Here is a 14,500-nt window from a genome sequence, read left to right as displayed (position 1 = left end):
AGATCCAGCAGGCATCATAAGCACCTTTCCAGGCATGCATCACGTACACATGTAAGTGGAAATAAGACACGAAACGGTCCGTCCCTTTGCCGGATCACTGCGGTACCCTGCACCCAAATGCAGGCCGGCATCCCGGCAAAAAAGGAGGAAAAAAATCCCATGCATCTCGACTCCTTGCTCTCACACGGGGAATGAGACGACAACCAAGGGAAAAGGAAGCATCTTTTTGCGTTTTTATCGGCCTTACCTTTAGCCTCAGTGTCAGTTTTTTGGTTTGGTTTCGTCCTCCTCCACCAAGACGTCGCTGGCTCGAATCGATGAGGAGCGCGGTTTATCAATGGAGGAGACTGACGCTCCGCTTTTATTCCAGCAGGGTTTTCCCTCGATTAGTCCCTATTACACGAGGAAGCGGCTGGTTTGGGTAATTACTGAAGCACCGCGGGGGGTGTGCACTGTGCAAAAACTGCGCCTTAGCGCACGTTAAGAGCGCTGCGTGCCTGCAGCGCTGACCGCCGGCCGGGAGATGCTGAGGTTCAGTGCCGGTGGAGGGTGATGGTGATATCCATAGAGGTCCCAGTTTCCACCTGACACAACCTCTCCTTCCTCCTCCTCCTCCTCCTCCTCTCCGCTGGTGATGCTGAGGAGAAATATCAGCATCAATGGCAGAGAGAGAGAGAGAACGGGAGAGAGAGAGAGAGACGCTGACGGTGACGAATTTTAACGGATAACCACAAGAGGCCGCGTTTCAGCAAATTGATTCAAAGGCTAAAGAAGAACAAAAAAGAAATATCACAAAAGTTAGAAATACCAGCACATAATACATCTATGCGAATTTCTCTTTGAGATCAATATTCTTATTCTTATCTGAAAACACTGGTAAATATTTTTAATTAATACACATTTAGGAAGAAAGTCCAAGTTAGCTGTTGATTTTTCCTTTTTTAAAACTCCCTTTTAACTTTTATTCTCTTTTTTCAAATAACCTTTTTTTAAGACATTGTCACATGAAATAAGGACGTTATTTCATGTCTTTTAAGCGTGACGAAGGCTACATATAAAAAAAATTAAAAGAGTTGCAGTACACCTGCAAAATGTTCCTCTTCCTTTTTTCATTTGCTCTCTTTAAGTGTCACCACATAATCAGGCTCCATCTTGTTTTAAAGAGCCCATAGTACTGGATTAGGGCTTACTTGTGGTTCCTGGGAATTTTAAAAGTAGAATGGGAGGAAGAGCCTTCAGCTTTCAGGTCCGTCTCTATGGAACCAGCTCCCAGTTTGGATTCAGGAGACAGACACTGTCTCTTCTTTCAAGATTAGGCTTCAAACTTTCCTTTTATATAAAGTTAGTTAGGGCTGGATCAGGTGAACTTGAATCCTCCCTTAGTTATGCTGCAATGGGTCTAGGATGCTGGGTGATTCCCATGATGCACTGAATGCGATTTGGTGCAATATAAATAAAATGTAATTGATTCGAAAAGCATAGCAGATCATCTACCTCCATCTCATTTAGTGTCTTGCATCCTGACACTCAAACTCTTTGCATGTCCTCCTTTGCTACATCCATACACATTCTCTGAGGTCTTCCTCTTTTCACCCTCCCTGTCCTATCCTATGTCCAGTATATCCACTATTCCTCCTCTGCTCATGTCCTAACTTTGTTTCCAATCTGAACAGTCATTCTGATATACTCATTTCTAATTGTATTCATTCTGGTAACCTCCAACAGAAATCTTAAACTTTTTAACTCTGCCACCACCAGCTTTAACTTTCATGGTTTCTAAAACTATTAGGAATAAATCAAACTAGGTATATCAACTATAGCTCACACAGATAGCTCACTGCAGAGTCACAGGTGGGAAAAAATGTGAATTATACTTCCACCTATTAGTGATTCTGATTGGCTAATTTATACGTAATGAACTGTCTCACCTTCATTTTAAGATCGAATATATTTTGTAAATCTTTATCTTTATCTAAAAACATTTTAAAAATGTCTCTTTCATGGTAGTGGTTGCTATTCCTGCCCTGGAGTGACGCACAGGAGCTGAACGGCTCCTTTAACTCTCCATATAGGCGGAGTCTAAGATGCGGAAGTGCCTTCCTGTCAAGCCAAAGAGGCGTTTCGTTAAAGGCCAGATGTATTTTTAAGTGAATGCATCTCCTACTCCGGACACTCTTCAGCTGACCAGGTGTTGCTGTCTCGTGGATCCCGCTTATTAAGAACGATGTCGGACTCCATTAAAAACGTCGCGATATTTGGAGCCACGGGAATGACCGGGCTGGCGACCCTGCCGATAGCAGTAGCTGCAGGTGAGGAATAAGAGTAATAAAAATAAGTTACAGACGAAATAGAAGAGATCATGTATTTGTGTAACCGTGCGGGAGTCACACTGGGGTCTCTCAGGTGGGTTTCAGTAGGCTTTTCATGCATTGTTACTGTTGGAGTTAAAGTTGGAGTTTTCCGCACAGGCAAAACAAACTTTGATGCTTCAGACTGTTTTCTGAGCGTCCTCGTGCACCTGTAACAGGGTAGTTACACGTCCACCTGTGGAGGTCACAATAGGGTGATAAACATGAGGTCACGGGATTCCCTTGCGTAATAACCACATCTTAACTGTAACAGTTTCACAAAAAGCTGGTAGAAATGTTCCTCAGCCTGTTAAAATCAGAAGTTTCGCATGAATATTTATGACATAATTATTTTTTTTATATCACATGTATTTGGTCAAGTTTTGTTAATTTTTTTAAAGGGTTGAATGAACTGAATGAACACATTTCAAGGCCTGATTTGTAAACTGTAAACTGTAATCCCCGATGAATGTCACTCTCTGCTCTAACTTTCTTTAACCCCCATTAGAAGTACAGCTGCAATAACCCACTGCTCCTCTCACAAAATCCCTTACACAAACACACTGTGTCATATGATTCGTTCGATTTAGCAACATTTCTATTTCCTTTCCTTTTGCTCACCCATGGCAAAAAAAAAGTCGACTCATGTTTAACGGCACAGGCAGCGTTTTGCTGAGTCACGGCAGTTTGTGACACAGAGAGCTGATAGTAAAAAGCTGTTTGCTATCTTGCCCCCACAGTAAAGGGTGGGATCTCTCCTGAAGCTGTCACAGAGTCACCAGTCAACCTGCATTTGTATAGCACCAATTAAACAAATTAAATTAAAAGTACAGGGAAGACTAGAATACTGCTAAAAACTACAAAATTACATAGGAACACATTAAAAAACAGTACAAGCAACAAAAGCTTCTGAAGCAGTTTGTTGCTAGCAGTTTCTGCACAGTAACCAAACAGGAGAAAGTGACATCTTGAGTGTGCTGGTTGGCACCCAGGTGAGATGATCTGTTGTCATTGTGTCACCAAGACAAGTCCCTGTTCCTTTGATAAAAACAACACATTTCCATGACTGTAAGATCCTGCAACATGCACAGAAACCAATGACTTCAATACAAAACAAAAAGCACAGTATGCTATAAGTGAAAGTGTTTCATAATTAGGTGTTTATGGTCGAAGTTTAGTTTAATTTCCATGGGGTTTTTTTCTCTCTCTTTTTTTTTTTTAGGATACAATGTGACGGTGCTGGTGCGTGACCCCGCCAAGCTGCCTGATGACCACAAGGCATCCAGAGTGGTGGTGGGAGATGTGCTCAAGAAAGACGATGTAAAGAAGACGTTGGAGGGCCAGGATGCTGTTATTATCATCTTAGGCACCAGGAATGACCTCAGTAAGGCTGAAGAATTGCACATACAAGCAAATATAATAAGACATTAAATCAAAATGCACTCTTGCAATCATATCGCCAGCCTACCTGAACTCAAGAGGACTTATTTCAATGCTTAAATTAATACCAATGGAACTGCATGGATTTAAGTTTATGTGGTTTCATGTATTCATAGTAATTGTAATTGCATGCAGTCACTGAATCTTAAAATTCAGTTTCCTTACTTACATGTTCACCTTTCAGGAGAAAGACTATATATTTCAGTGATGTAATGATGTAAAACACTCACTAGAGGTCACCAAAGCATTCTTATTACATGTAAAACGTGACATTGGGTCAGTTTGACATAATCGAAAAGACACAGTATAGAGATGAATGAGAATTATAGCATAAAACTAAATAACATATGCATAGCTTATTGAATAATTTAATAAATTAAGGACTGTATAGAAACTACTAACTCTATAAAAACTGGAGAAGTCTCTCCCCTCCAGGGCTGAACATTTCCTCCACAACATGCATGAACTGAGTCCTTGGATCCAGGGGATGTTTGGCTCTGGATTACTTTTTGATATATTCATCAAGATAGTGTTTCTCAACTTTTTACTATTTCCTATTTCACATCGGTAAAGAAGTCTTTCAAATATCCCTGGATGCAGATGTGCATCAAGCCAAAATATTGTATCACTTCAAATTTGGACCAAAGCCCACCTCTGGGAACAATTTTCATGCAAATCTATCTACGACCTTTGGGTAATCCTGCTAACGGACAGACAAGCCGAACAATCACATAAACAACATTTAATTGACTAATTTCCCACCAAAAACAAGACATTTCTTTTAAATTTTAAATTAATATTAACTTATAAGATCAATTAACTCACGTTATTGATCTTTTAAATCATCAGTTAAGTCACTAAAGCACATAATAGAGATTTGAGTTTATATTTATGGTGCTCTCTAAAACATTGGATTTACTTTTACCCAGTGGAGCATCTGTAGGAATGAAGCAAAACAACAATCAAGTACTGTTCTGCAGTTGTGTGTGTGTGTGTGTGTGTGTGTGTGTGTGTGTGTGTGTGTGTGTGTGTGTGTGTGTGTGTGTGTGTGTGTGTGTGTGTGTGTGTGTGTGTGTGTGTGTGTGTGTGTGTGTGTGTAATATCTCTAATCTAACTTGTATTCATTAGGCCCAACTACCATGATGTCTGAGGGCACAAAGAACATAGTGGAAGCTATGAAGGCGCGTGGAATCCGCAAAGTGATCGGCTGCATGTCAGGTATGCCTCGCTGCGTTAAAAAAAAGGAAGTTGAAGAGCTCATCGAAGTCTGTACAATCAATCATTTTTCTCATCTCTTTTCTTCCCAGCCTTCCTTCTGTGGGATCGCTCTAAAGTGCCGCCACGTCTGGTTCCTGTGACGGAGGACCACGACAGGATGTACACCGTGCTGAAGACATCAGGGCTGGACTATGTGGCTGTCATGCCTCCTCACATTGGAGGTCAGTAGTAAGAGGAAGCCAAGAGTTTTGGTTGCAAAGGTCCATTTTTCAGCTTTATTCAATCTGGAAAAAATTGAAACCAGCTAAAAAGAAAGTCCAGAAAAACAGTTTCTGGTATAGTTCAATATAATTTTAACCTTTATGTTAAAACTTATAACTCATCTGTCTGTACATAAAAATATAATACTAGGTTGGCAGCACAATTATACCAAAACTTCCTTGTTAAATGCTGCCCTCTTGTGGTGAATTCTTGTACTGAATTTTGCAGACGGGTTTTACAAAAGGTGTCTTTAATCGTGGCCTTGCCTACTACAACGAAGTGAGACGATTAAGGAAAGGAGTTACTTTTCTACACACATGTCAGACTGCTCATAATCTCTTTTCTAAATCAATGGTTAAAGTAAATATCGTCAGAATGGACTTGTACTCATTTACACTCAATGAAGGGAAGATTTTCGAGTTTGTTCATCCGGCTGTTACTTAGCGGTTTTGCTCTTCAAGCCCATTTGAGATAGAATGGGACAGTATGTGGGTCGTGGTCTAAAATGAGTGCAGCGTCTCTGCTGCAAATCAGGAGAGCGTTCATACATTCTCTTAAATTAAATGTTTTGTTCTGCCCTCATCTCCAGGTGACCTTCCTCTGACAGAGAATTACGTGGTGACAGAGAACATGCTAAAGGGAAGAGCCATCTCTAAACACGATCTGGGACATTTCTTCGTCAAGTGTCTCTCCACGTCGGAGTGGGACGGCAAGACTGTTGGAGTGTGCGGAGAGTACAAATAGTCCTGTAGTGCACACTGCTTATGCCCCGTTTAAAATCACTTCCTGTTATTGATGTTGAGCGATGAATGAAGGGAAGAGTTTTGTGTTGAACTGCTAATGTGTGGGGGTTTTTTTGTCCTTGCTTCAGTCTTTTCTATTCCCTTTTGTAATTATGATTTAGCATCTTTTGCTTGGTGTTCCTTTCTTATATTTTCTTTCATTATTAGCTGCATATATGGTCATCTTTTTTTCAAAAAAACAAGTGCCAAACCTGTAGTGTTACTTCAGCTCTTTAATTGCTTCTTTCTTCTTCTGCATTTCAATCATTACATCATGAGATGAGTCTTACTGTTCTCACCATTGTCCTAAAAATAAAAGACTTTACTGTACTAAAAGTTGTGTTGAACTTTACCACATTTTCACATTTAAAAGAGAACTAAATCTGTTTTCCACTCCTCGACTCATGTTCGAGCGGGTGAAGTGGTAGGGTGTATTTTAAGCCGAAATGGTTACAGTCTCCCTTGTGTGTGTCCTGCAGAAAAGACAACCAAGCATATCTAGATTTTGCACAGTTCTCTGACCAAGCTGTACCAAATTCACCGTGAAGAGGCTGCACAAATAAGGAAATCTTTTCACTTCAAAAATAAACTGGGTGTTTAAAAAAAAAAAAAAAAAAGTGAGGCGTGAATACGCCTTTTTACACCGTTTCTAGTTTCACACATTTTACAGCGCACAGCAGTTCCACTCATTGACATTTATAATGCAAAGGTTATATTCAGGCACATTAGATTATAAAAAGAAGGGACTTGGGATTCAAAGAATCCCACTTTAATACTCCTGGATTATAACCTGTGAATTACAAACAATACTTAAAAAGTAACTGCCTGCAAGGATTCAAGGATGGCTGCCAAGTGGGAAGACATTTCTAGCAGGACTTTAATATAATTTAATTTCTTATTAACTGAAAACTGTAAGTGATCACTTTGAAACTTGATATATACTATCCATTGATTTTTTTATTTTTTTTTTAACACTATGAGGTCTTAAGTAATCTTTGACGATGACCCCAGCCACTCCCCCACCCTGACCCTTTATTTTGGAGAGAATCAAATACATACATAGATTTTTTTTTAATCCCCAAACTTTACCCGAGACTAGGGAGAACAAATAACAGAACTGCATATTTTCAGTGTGTAGAGTTATGATTAGGCTTGACAGGGGGGAGGACTTTGGTTTTATTTTGAAAGCCACAACCGGAACTTACTTTATATTTCGAGCACGTCATGCTTCTCAGTGCAGAAGCAGAGGAGCAGCTACAGCTGTCCTTTTAAAGTTGACTATCCGGTTCTTCATGTGACTGAAAGTCGGGTGTTACAATTAAAATCGAAACCATAAAAACATAAACGCTCGTGATCTGGGGCAGTAGAGTGGGGCCTTCACTGACGGTCGCTTTCAGGTAAATAACTCTCATCTGCTTTGAAGAAGACTGATTCAAACTAATTAATTTTACTGGGCTTAAAATGACCTTTGCTGTGTATGACAGGTACATGTGGGATCCATACGTATTTTCCTTTTCGTTTATTCTTTCTTGTTTTGATTTTTCAGTGCCATGCTCAGAAATGTGTAGACATTTATGTGTATACATTTTAAAATTCTGAATTGGATATAAAATCAATCTACTGGAATCATTTCAATCTTGAAAGTCTAGCATTTAACTTAAAACACAGATGAATTAGAACTCGCTGAATTTTAAGTTTATTCAGCAAGTATTATTCCAGTTTTCTTCTTCTTTTAATAAAAGAGTCTGTACTAAAGCCAGTATAAGGACTGGAATCCAACTTCACTTGGTGATGTAATCATTTAGGAATTAGTGCAAAGAATATTATATAATAAGAATTTAAACAAACTGGTAATTGCAGCAGGGGTTAATTTACACTATTTCCAAGTTTAATAAATGTAAACTTTAGAATATATTAGCCGTACAGCTCGTTTAGCGTGTATTTAATGCGTTTCGTACATGGAAACTACTCTGGTGGAATGTAACGTATAAAAACTCCATTACCCACAATGCCTTCCTATAGCCAACCCCCAACTCTGAACCTCTTGGTATGAAACTCAAATCACGGGCGGGAGAAGGCGAAGGCAGACTTGAAGCTAACGACGTAAGAGCGTTTGGGGATTTTTAAATTAGAACAAGAGTTTTAAATCGATGTTTAATCGTTAACTTATTTATGAATGAACCGAGTAAAACTTAAGGGTAAATTTGCCAGTTCAGGTCGAAGCGAAGGCAGCAAAAGCATTGACGACTAAACTCACGGCGGAGAGACGGGAAGTGATTCAACAGGTTGGTTTGCTTAAAACAACTCTTACTTCCCACATGTGTTTGATCGCGAACTTATTGTTTGGTGGGCTAATTAAGATCGGTTTTAACTCCGTTCAGTCGATTATTTCGACTGTAAGTCGAATTAATTTGTATTTTTACCCGATGGCCTCGGGCGAGACTGTTTCCCTCCTACGCGGTGAAACCAGAGTTACAACCCCCACTCTCCATTTAAAGTACCCACATTGTTATGCTCATTTACAGGCTCACCATTTTAGTCTGAGCTCTACAAGGGCAGGTCCTGAGATTCTTTTAACTGTTATTTTAAAAATCCATGTGTTTCCAAACTTTATCCAGGGGTGTAGTGTTACGGATCGTCTCATTAATTAGCATTTTTACTAAAAGACTGCAATTTGGTGGTGTGGCGATTCCCACACAAGACTGAGACATGGTTTGAAAAGCTGTTTTACACCTAGATAAGTTGTTTGGATTATAAAAATGAATTGTCTAGTTTAATGCAGCAGTTTTCTCCACTGGCCTAGAATTTTTACAGTAGTCAAATGTAAAGGCGAAAGGCTGAGATTCTTCGAAAATTGCCCCACTTTTTGCATCTTAACAGGCATCACCTGGTTTGTAAAATCAGTTGTGGGGTAAACAAAAAGCTTAAAAAAGGAAGCCAGTCAGAATTTTTAGACTCCTGTATTGTTATACCTGACAATCAAAATGTATTTTATGTACTAGTAATTTAACTGTAGTAATTAAATATAAATTATTTGCAATTTTTTTTGTATTGAGATCGAACTTTGTAATAAATTAGTAGTTAAAGCTTTAAAATACATTTACTGGAGTAAGTGCTTTCTTTAGGCTTGCCCCTGTGCTGTTATCCTTCAGCAAAGGGTACAGAAAAATCAGTCACATTTTTAGGATTTATTTTATGATCTTATAACAACTATATTATAAACTAAAGAGTTTATCTGCATACAGATAACTTTAATTTTTGCTTCTTCTTGATTTGCACAGTAAACTATCTCAGCAGATATTTTGATAAAGGATATGGTTAATTTAGTCGGTTTGCTTCCGAGGTGATGTGAACAGCCAACACACTTTTTACTGGGGACATCAAGACAGGGACAGTTGTTATGTTGAACCCTGCTAGTTACAGAAACTCTGTATGTCCATATGTAAATATAAAGGTGAGAGGCTGAGATACTGCACTCTGTTTTGCATCTTAACATCGTTCGGGCATCATCTGGTTTGTAATATCATTTTTGCGGTAAACAAGAAATGACACCTTTTGTTGTCTGGCACATTTTTTAAAAGTGGGGTGAATTTAAGCAGATCTTTCGCAGGCTTGTGGTTTGAGTTTGTTTGTTTTTTGTTTTGTTTTTTCAAACATAAGGCCCGAGGGCCAGAATCGACCTGGCCAAGACTCCAATCTGGCCTATGTCCGGTTTTGGAAAATGTGAGGGTGGGGCTAGATTGTGTAAATTTATTTTGGTATATGGTGTAGTATTACTAAAAAAATGATTTTTTTCCCACCGTCTACTTTTGAAATTATTATTAGTTGTTTTTCTCAGTGGGTTCATGGGGAGAGAAAATAGAAATAGTCTGTGAATAAATGTGAATGAGCAGTGAGCTACTGGAAAATGTTCTGTAATTTGACACATTTATTTATTTGTGTTGACAGATTTGCTACAGTAGCATTTCTTTGTCATGTAGAAAAGCTGAGGGGAGGTGTGCTGGTTGAAATGTCACTTCTTTTTCTTACATTAAACGTCTAGTTAAATATCTTCACTTCTACAGAAGGAAGAGTTTCGCTGGCTCGGCCCATTTAAGATCAACGTGGCTCACAACCATAATGAACTTGGCATCCCTGGTCTAAATAGTCTCTGTTAGTGAAATTCAATCTTCACAAAAATCCTACTAATTTCTCTAAATATTTACTGTCTTAGACCATATATCTGGTCCTCAATTGTACCTTTTTTAATTTAAAATACATTATAATAAATAAATGCTTACCACAGCCCCCAAACTAAAACAAAATCCTGTAGTTCTTTTTTTATTGATGAATGCTGGTCGATTACTTTGTTGGTGGTTGCAGCATTTTGATATTATTCTTTTGCAGCTTCAGTTTTTGAATTCAAGTGATTCTAAATGTAAAAACCACAAAATATGACCTGTGATATATTTATTACAACCCAGTAACATTTGTGCCTTATTTTGCAGCTTAATGACGATGATGATGCCGAAGGGGCAGAAGCGCAAACTATCCATAGAGGAGGAGGCTTCAGACTACAGAGCTCCCACCTGGGAGAGCCAGCAGCAGTTTCTGCTCACAGTTTCCCTCAACAAGTATCAGTTCTCCCAGCAGCTACGTGAGCCCAGCCTGCGACGGTCCGTCCTGATAGCCAACACCCTGCGGCAGATCAGCCTGCAGATGTCTATGGTACCATCAGTCAACGTGGAGGTGTCAGAACCTCCAGGTATTGCTTCATCTGCACTGACAGCAAGTATTGCCGCTGCAGCAAAACGTCATTCTGCTGTAACGGTTGACAGCTGCTCAGCTCTGGCCACCTGCCCCATGGTTTCCTTAAATTACTCACCAAATTCTACTGAAAAGACAAACTACTCGAGTGAATCAAATTTCCATATCAGTATAGAGGATGATGAGGACTGGGGATCGATGTCCACTGATACTGATTCATCTCTTTCAGCTGTCATTTCCTCTATTCTTGCCGCACTGGACTCTACTATAGACGGGAATCCTCAGCCACCTCCACGGATACCCCTCAGGCCCTTGGAGAACATGTCCAAGCCCTATGAGGGAAGCGTGGCCTTGGTAAATCACGGTCTCAGAGATCCCGGTGACTGCAGGGAGCAGCAGGAAGACGGCAGCATGGAGGTAATGAGGTCCAGCTACCTTGGGGATTTCACTGTGGAGGACTTGTTCCAGGATATAGACACATCCCTGGTAGACATAGACATGGGAGTGATTGGGCACAGAAGCACTGAAGGTGGACACACAGCTGGGGATGACCTGTTTATGTACCTGCCACCTTTCTCCCCCCACTCCCCTTTCTCACCACACTCTATAACACCCACCTCCCAAAATGCCCAGCCTGCTCTGATTGGCCAGTTGGCATGATGAATACAAGGCAACACTTATTATGTATAGTGACTGTTGTAAGCCCCCTAAGAGCTGTCGACCGCCTTTAAAACAGTATCTTTGGGTTAACTGTGGAGCGACTACTTGTTTTAAAAAAAACATTTTGTGAAATGTGGCCCTCATTTAAGAATTTTGATGTTGTTATTTTTGTGTATGAATTTTTAAATTCAGCTATCCTTTACACAAAACTACAGCGCTCCTAAAGTCCTGTAAAGGTTCTTTCTTTCTTTTATTAAAATCCTGTGTGCACAAGCTTTTTTAAAAATGTGCAAACAGGACAAATAAGTCGCTGGACTAATGTTAAAAAAGAGGAGGAAAGAAATCACCTCACTGGACTTTAAGGTGTCTGTACAACACTGAGAAAAATAACAATTATGGATTTAATCCATTTTAAGTACAAATTAATGGTTTGTACATTACTTCGCAGTCTAATGATGATCCCGAGGGGGCAGAAGCATAAACCCTCCCCCTCAATCCAAGTCTGATGTACCCATCTTCACTCTCCACCAGCATCTGCTTCAGTCTCTTATCAAAATCTTGTGAGGGGAAGGAATTAGCTCGAGCATCTTTATCATAAACTCTGGTAGAGTTTATAAAAACGGCTTGCGTGCATGAACACCCTTCACTTGCCGTCTGCTCTGTCCTCTGTCGATCATTACACAGCCTTTAACCGCGGGGACAGGTAAAGGTCTGTGCACTGTCTCAGCACAGCTCTGCCAGTTAATGTTGAGGACATTCAGGCCTGCAGTGCATGTGTGAGCTACTGTGTTTTCAGTAAAGCTCTGGGTACATCCACATTAATACAATTTAGTTTTAAACTGTAACCTTAACTGTGTTTGGACCTAACAATCACACCGCTATAGAAGACGCCTAACACTGAGAGTTTTTAAAAATGCAGTCTGAGCTTGGATTATTTTTTTTAATGGTCGGCGGTGATGGAGCAGGCAGACATGCTTGTTTTCTAATGTGTCAGAAACGCGTGTCTGCACGGAGATCTTTTTCCTTTTAAAGGACCATTTTAAGATTTGCATTAGTCCTCGGTGTGCCTTCTTTCTCTTTACACCGACGCAGGCTTGCTCAGTTTACCTGAGCAGTCAGCATGCTAGTTTAGACGAGTGGTTCTCAAACTGCGTGGCATTGACAACAGGGTGAAAAATTCTAATGAAACTGATGTTTTTTTTCCCCTTTGTTGGGTGGAGGAATACGTTTGATGCTGTTGCACTGATGATATGCACCTTGTATAAGTAAAATCCAACTTTTTTTCCCCCCTTTTGTTATTTGTTAGGGATTGGGGTGTTTTTTTTGGCTTCTGAAGTGGGGTATGCCATAAAAAGTTTGAGAACCACTGGTTTGGAGAGATTTATAAAAACTGCTAAAACAATCAGAACGGAGATCATTTTCATTTAAAAAGTGTTAGTGTGGATGTAAGAAAAGGCAGCTTTCAGTCATGCACTGGTGTTCATCCATGCAGCGATTTGACTGTCAGGGCAGCACATGAGACAACTCCTTGTTACCACAAATGTAAAGTGTGAGCTCTGAGATTTGATTTGACTGATATTGGATGGAGAGGATGGCTGAAACACTAATGTTATAGGTCAAATCTTCAGTAGAGAAATCACTTAACCTCTTTTTTTTTTTATTAATGTCAGGATTTCAAACAGTAAAAATGGGCAGGAATCAAAGATTATCATCAAAAGTATTGATCGGGTGGATTGGCTAAAAGATGTTCACAGAAACAGCATTTAGTTCATTAACAAAATAGTTACCGCGTTTGGTGGATTTTGGCGTTTCACGCAGAGACTGAAAAGCGTGAAAGCAGAATTAGTCTCGTCTGAAGAGTTTCCTGAGTGCAGCTGTGGCTCAGGAAATGATGTGACAGATGGTGGTTGTGAACCGCTCTGTGCACTGTTGTATTTTAGTTTTTCTTTTTTTCCTTTAAAAAGATGTTTTAGAGCCTTTACAGTACTGTGATGATATACAAAGCATCCTCACCCACTCAAGCGTGACAGTCCAAAGCCACTGGTCACGTCACCTCGGGTATCTGCAGCCGTTATGCAACAGCACTTTGTTGTTCAGATGTATTATTGATCAGGTGATTGAGTCCAGATGGTGCTGACTTCCACGCTGTGAGCAGTTCATGAATCAGGTCAGTTTCTGCCAGTTTTAGCAGGCTTCACTTTCTCAGTGGTTTCTTTTGTGGCAGTTTTGTCATAATATGGATTCATAAGTTTGTTCAACTAACAGTATTTATTTTAGAAAAGGTGACATTTCAGGGAACAAGTTCATTTTCAGTTCTGTTAGATGTTACTGTAGGAACATGTAGGAATTTATACCAACTTTGCTAAAATACCCGACGGGATGAAATGTTTGAGGAAGCACCCCAAGTGCTGGTTTTTTTATTTTTATATCCAGGTTATGTATTGAAGTTGCTTTCTATGCATACGTCCTTTCTGAGTAGCTGGCTTGCAACTCCAAAATATTTATGAATGACTCGTTTTGTCAACAGTGAGTAATTTATTATCGTATCACACTGACATATTACTAATGGTATATTAAAATACCGTCATGGCAGTTATTTTATTTACTTTTTTCCTCTACGCTTTAGAGATTTGTAAGATGTTTTAAAGTGTAGGGCAGAATGCCCAGATACTGTGTATTTTTGACAACCTGTTTACCTGTACTGATGTTTTGTAATAAAATATGCAACTGTGTAAAGAAAAAAAAAAAGACTAATTTCATTATCTTTGTGCATCACATACCAGAGTTTTTTTTATGTTAAACTTGTGTAAGAGTGCAGGGAACTTGTTGTCATAAAGAAACCAGTTTGGACATAAGCGACAATACTCAGGCTGTGGTGTTTAAATGCCCTCAGTTGATACTAGCAGGCAAATGTCCGACACCAACAACCACACAACATTCAAAGTCTCTTGAATCTTTTGTTCCATATTCTCATGCTTGAACTTCAGCAGGTCACTATAACCTCGTCTACATGCCTTGATGCAGGGTATCGAACTCCAGCCCTTG

At 39.7% G+C, this 14,500-nt stretch overlaps 3 protein-coding genes across 5 annotated transcripts in view; 2 read left to right on the top strand and 1 right to left on the bottom strand.

Annotated features, from left to right (window-relative positions):
- sptbn4b (spectrin, beta, non-erythrocytic 4b) overlaps window positions 1-564 on the bottom strand; it is a 113,969-nt gene extending 113,405 nt beyond the window's left edge. Inside the window, exon 1 of the mRNA XM_085381049.1 lies at window positions 248-564. The gene's annotated coding sequence lies outside the window, so the exon portion shown is untranslated. The remainder of the gene's footprint in view (window positions 1-247) is intronic.
- Window positions 565-2,116: 1,552 nt separating this feature from the next.
- Window positions 2,117-6,385, top strand: blvrb (biliverdin reductase B). Its single transcript, XM_085380709.1, has 5 exons — window positions 2,117-2,309; window positions 3,571-3,732; window positions 4,917-5,006; window positions 5,096-5,227; window positions 5,857-6,385. Exons 1-5 carry the CDS (start codon window positions 2,225-2,227, stop codon window positions 6,009-6,011), a joined length of 624 nt encoding a protein of 207 aa, XP_085236835.1. The 5' UTR covers window positions 2,117-2,224; the 3' UTR covers window positions 6,012-6,385.
- Window positions 6,386-7,299: 914 nt separating this feature from the next.
- sertad3 (SERTA domain containing 3) lies at window positions 7,300-12,857 on the top strand. Of its 3 annotated transcripts, XM_085380509.1 has the most exons (3): window positions 8,086-8,334; window positions 10,537-10,793; window positions 11,025-12,857. In XM_085380509.1, the coding sequence occupies exons 2-3, from the start codon at window positions 10,541-10,543 to the stop codon at window positions 11,453-11,455; spliced, it is 684 nt and encodes a 227-aa protein (XP_085236635.1). In that variant the 5' UTR covers window positions 8,086-8,334; window positions 10,537-10,540; the 3' UTR covers window positions 11,456-12,857. The 3 variants fall into 3 exon arrangements, with proteins under 3 accessions (XP_085236634.1, XP_085236632.1, XP_085236635.1); XM_085380508.1 differs by lacking the exon at window positions 8,086-8,334 and adding an exon at window positions 7,300-7,446 and having other exon boundaries at window positions 10,537-12,857; XM_085380506.1 differs by having other exon boundaries at window positions 8,084-8,334; window positions 10,537-12,857.
- The last annotated feature ends 1,643 nt before the right edge of the window (window positions 12,858-14,500 follow it).

Source organism: Rhamphochromis longiceps, linkage group LG14 (genome assembly GCF_057381845.1).
Source record: "Rhamphochromis longiceps isolate RC_006_pf linkage group LG14, R_longiceps_female_GT1.1, whole genome shotgun sequence".
Lineage (NCBI taxonomy): Eukaryota > Metazoa > Chordata > Actinopteri > Cichliformes > Cichlidae > Rhamphochromis > Rhamphochromis longiceps.
This window is presented reverse-complemented; position numbering and strand designations above follow the sequence as displayed.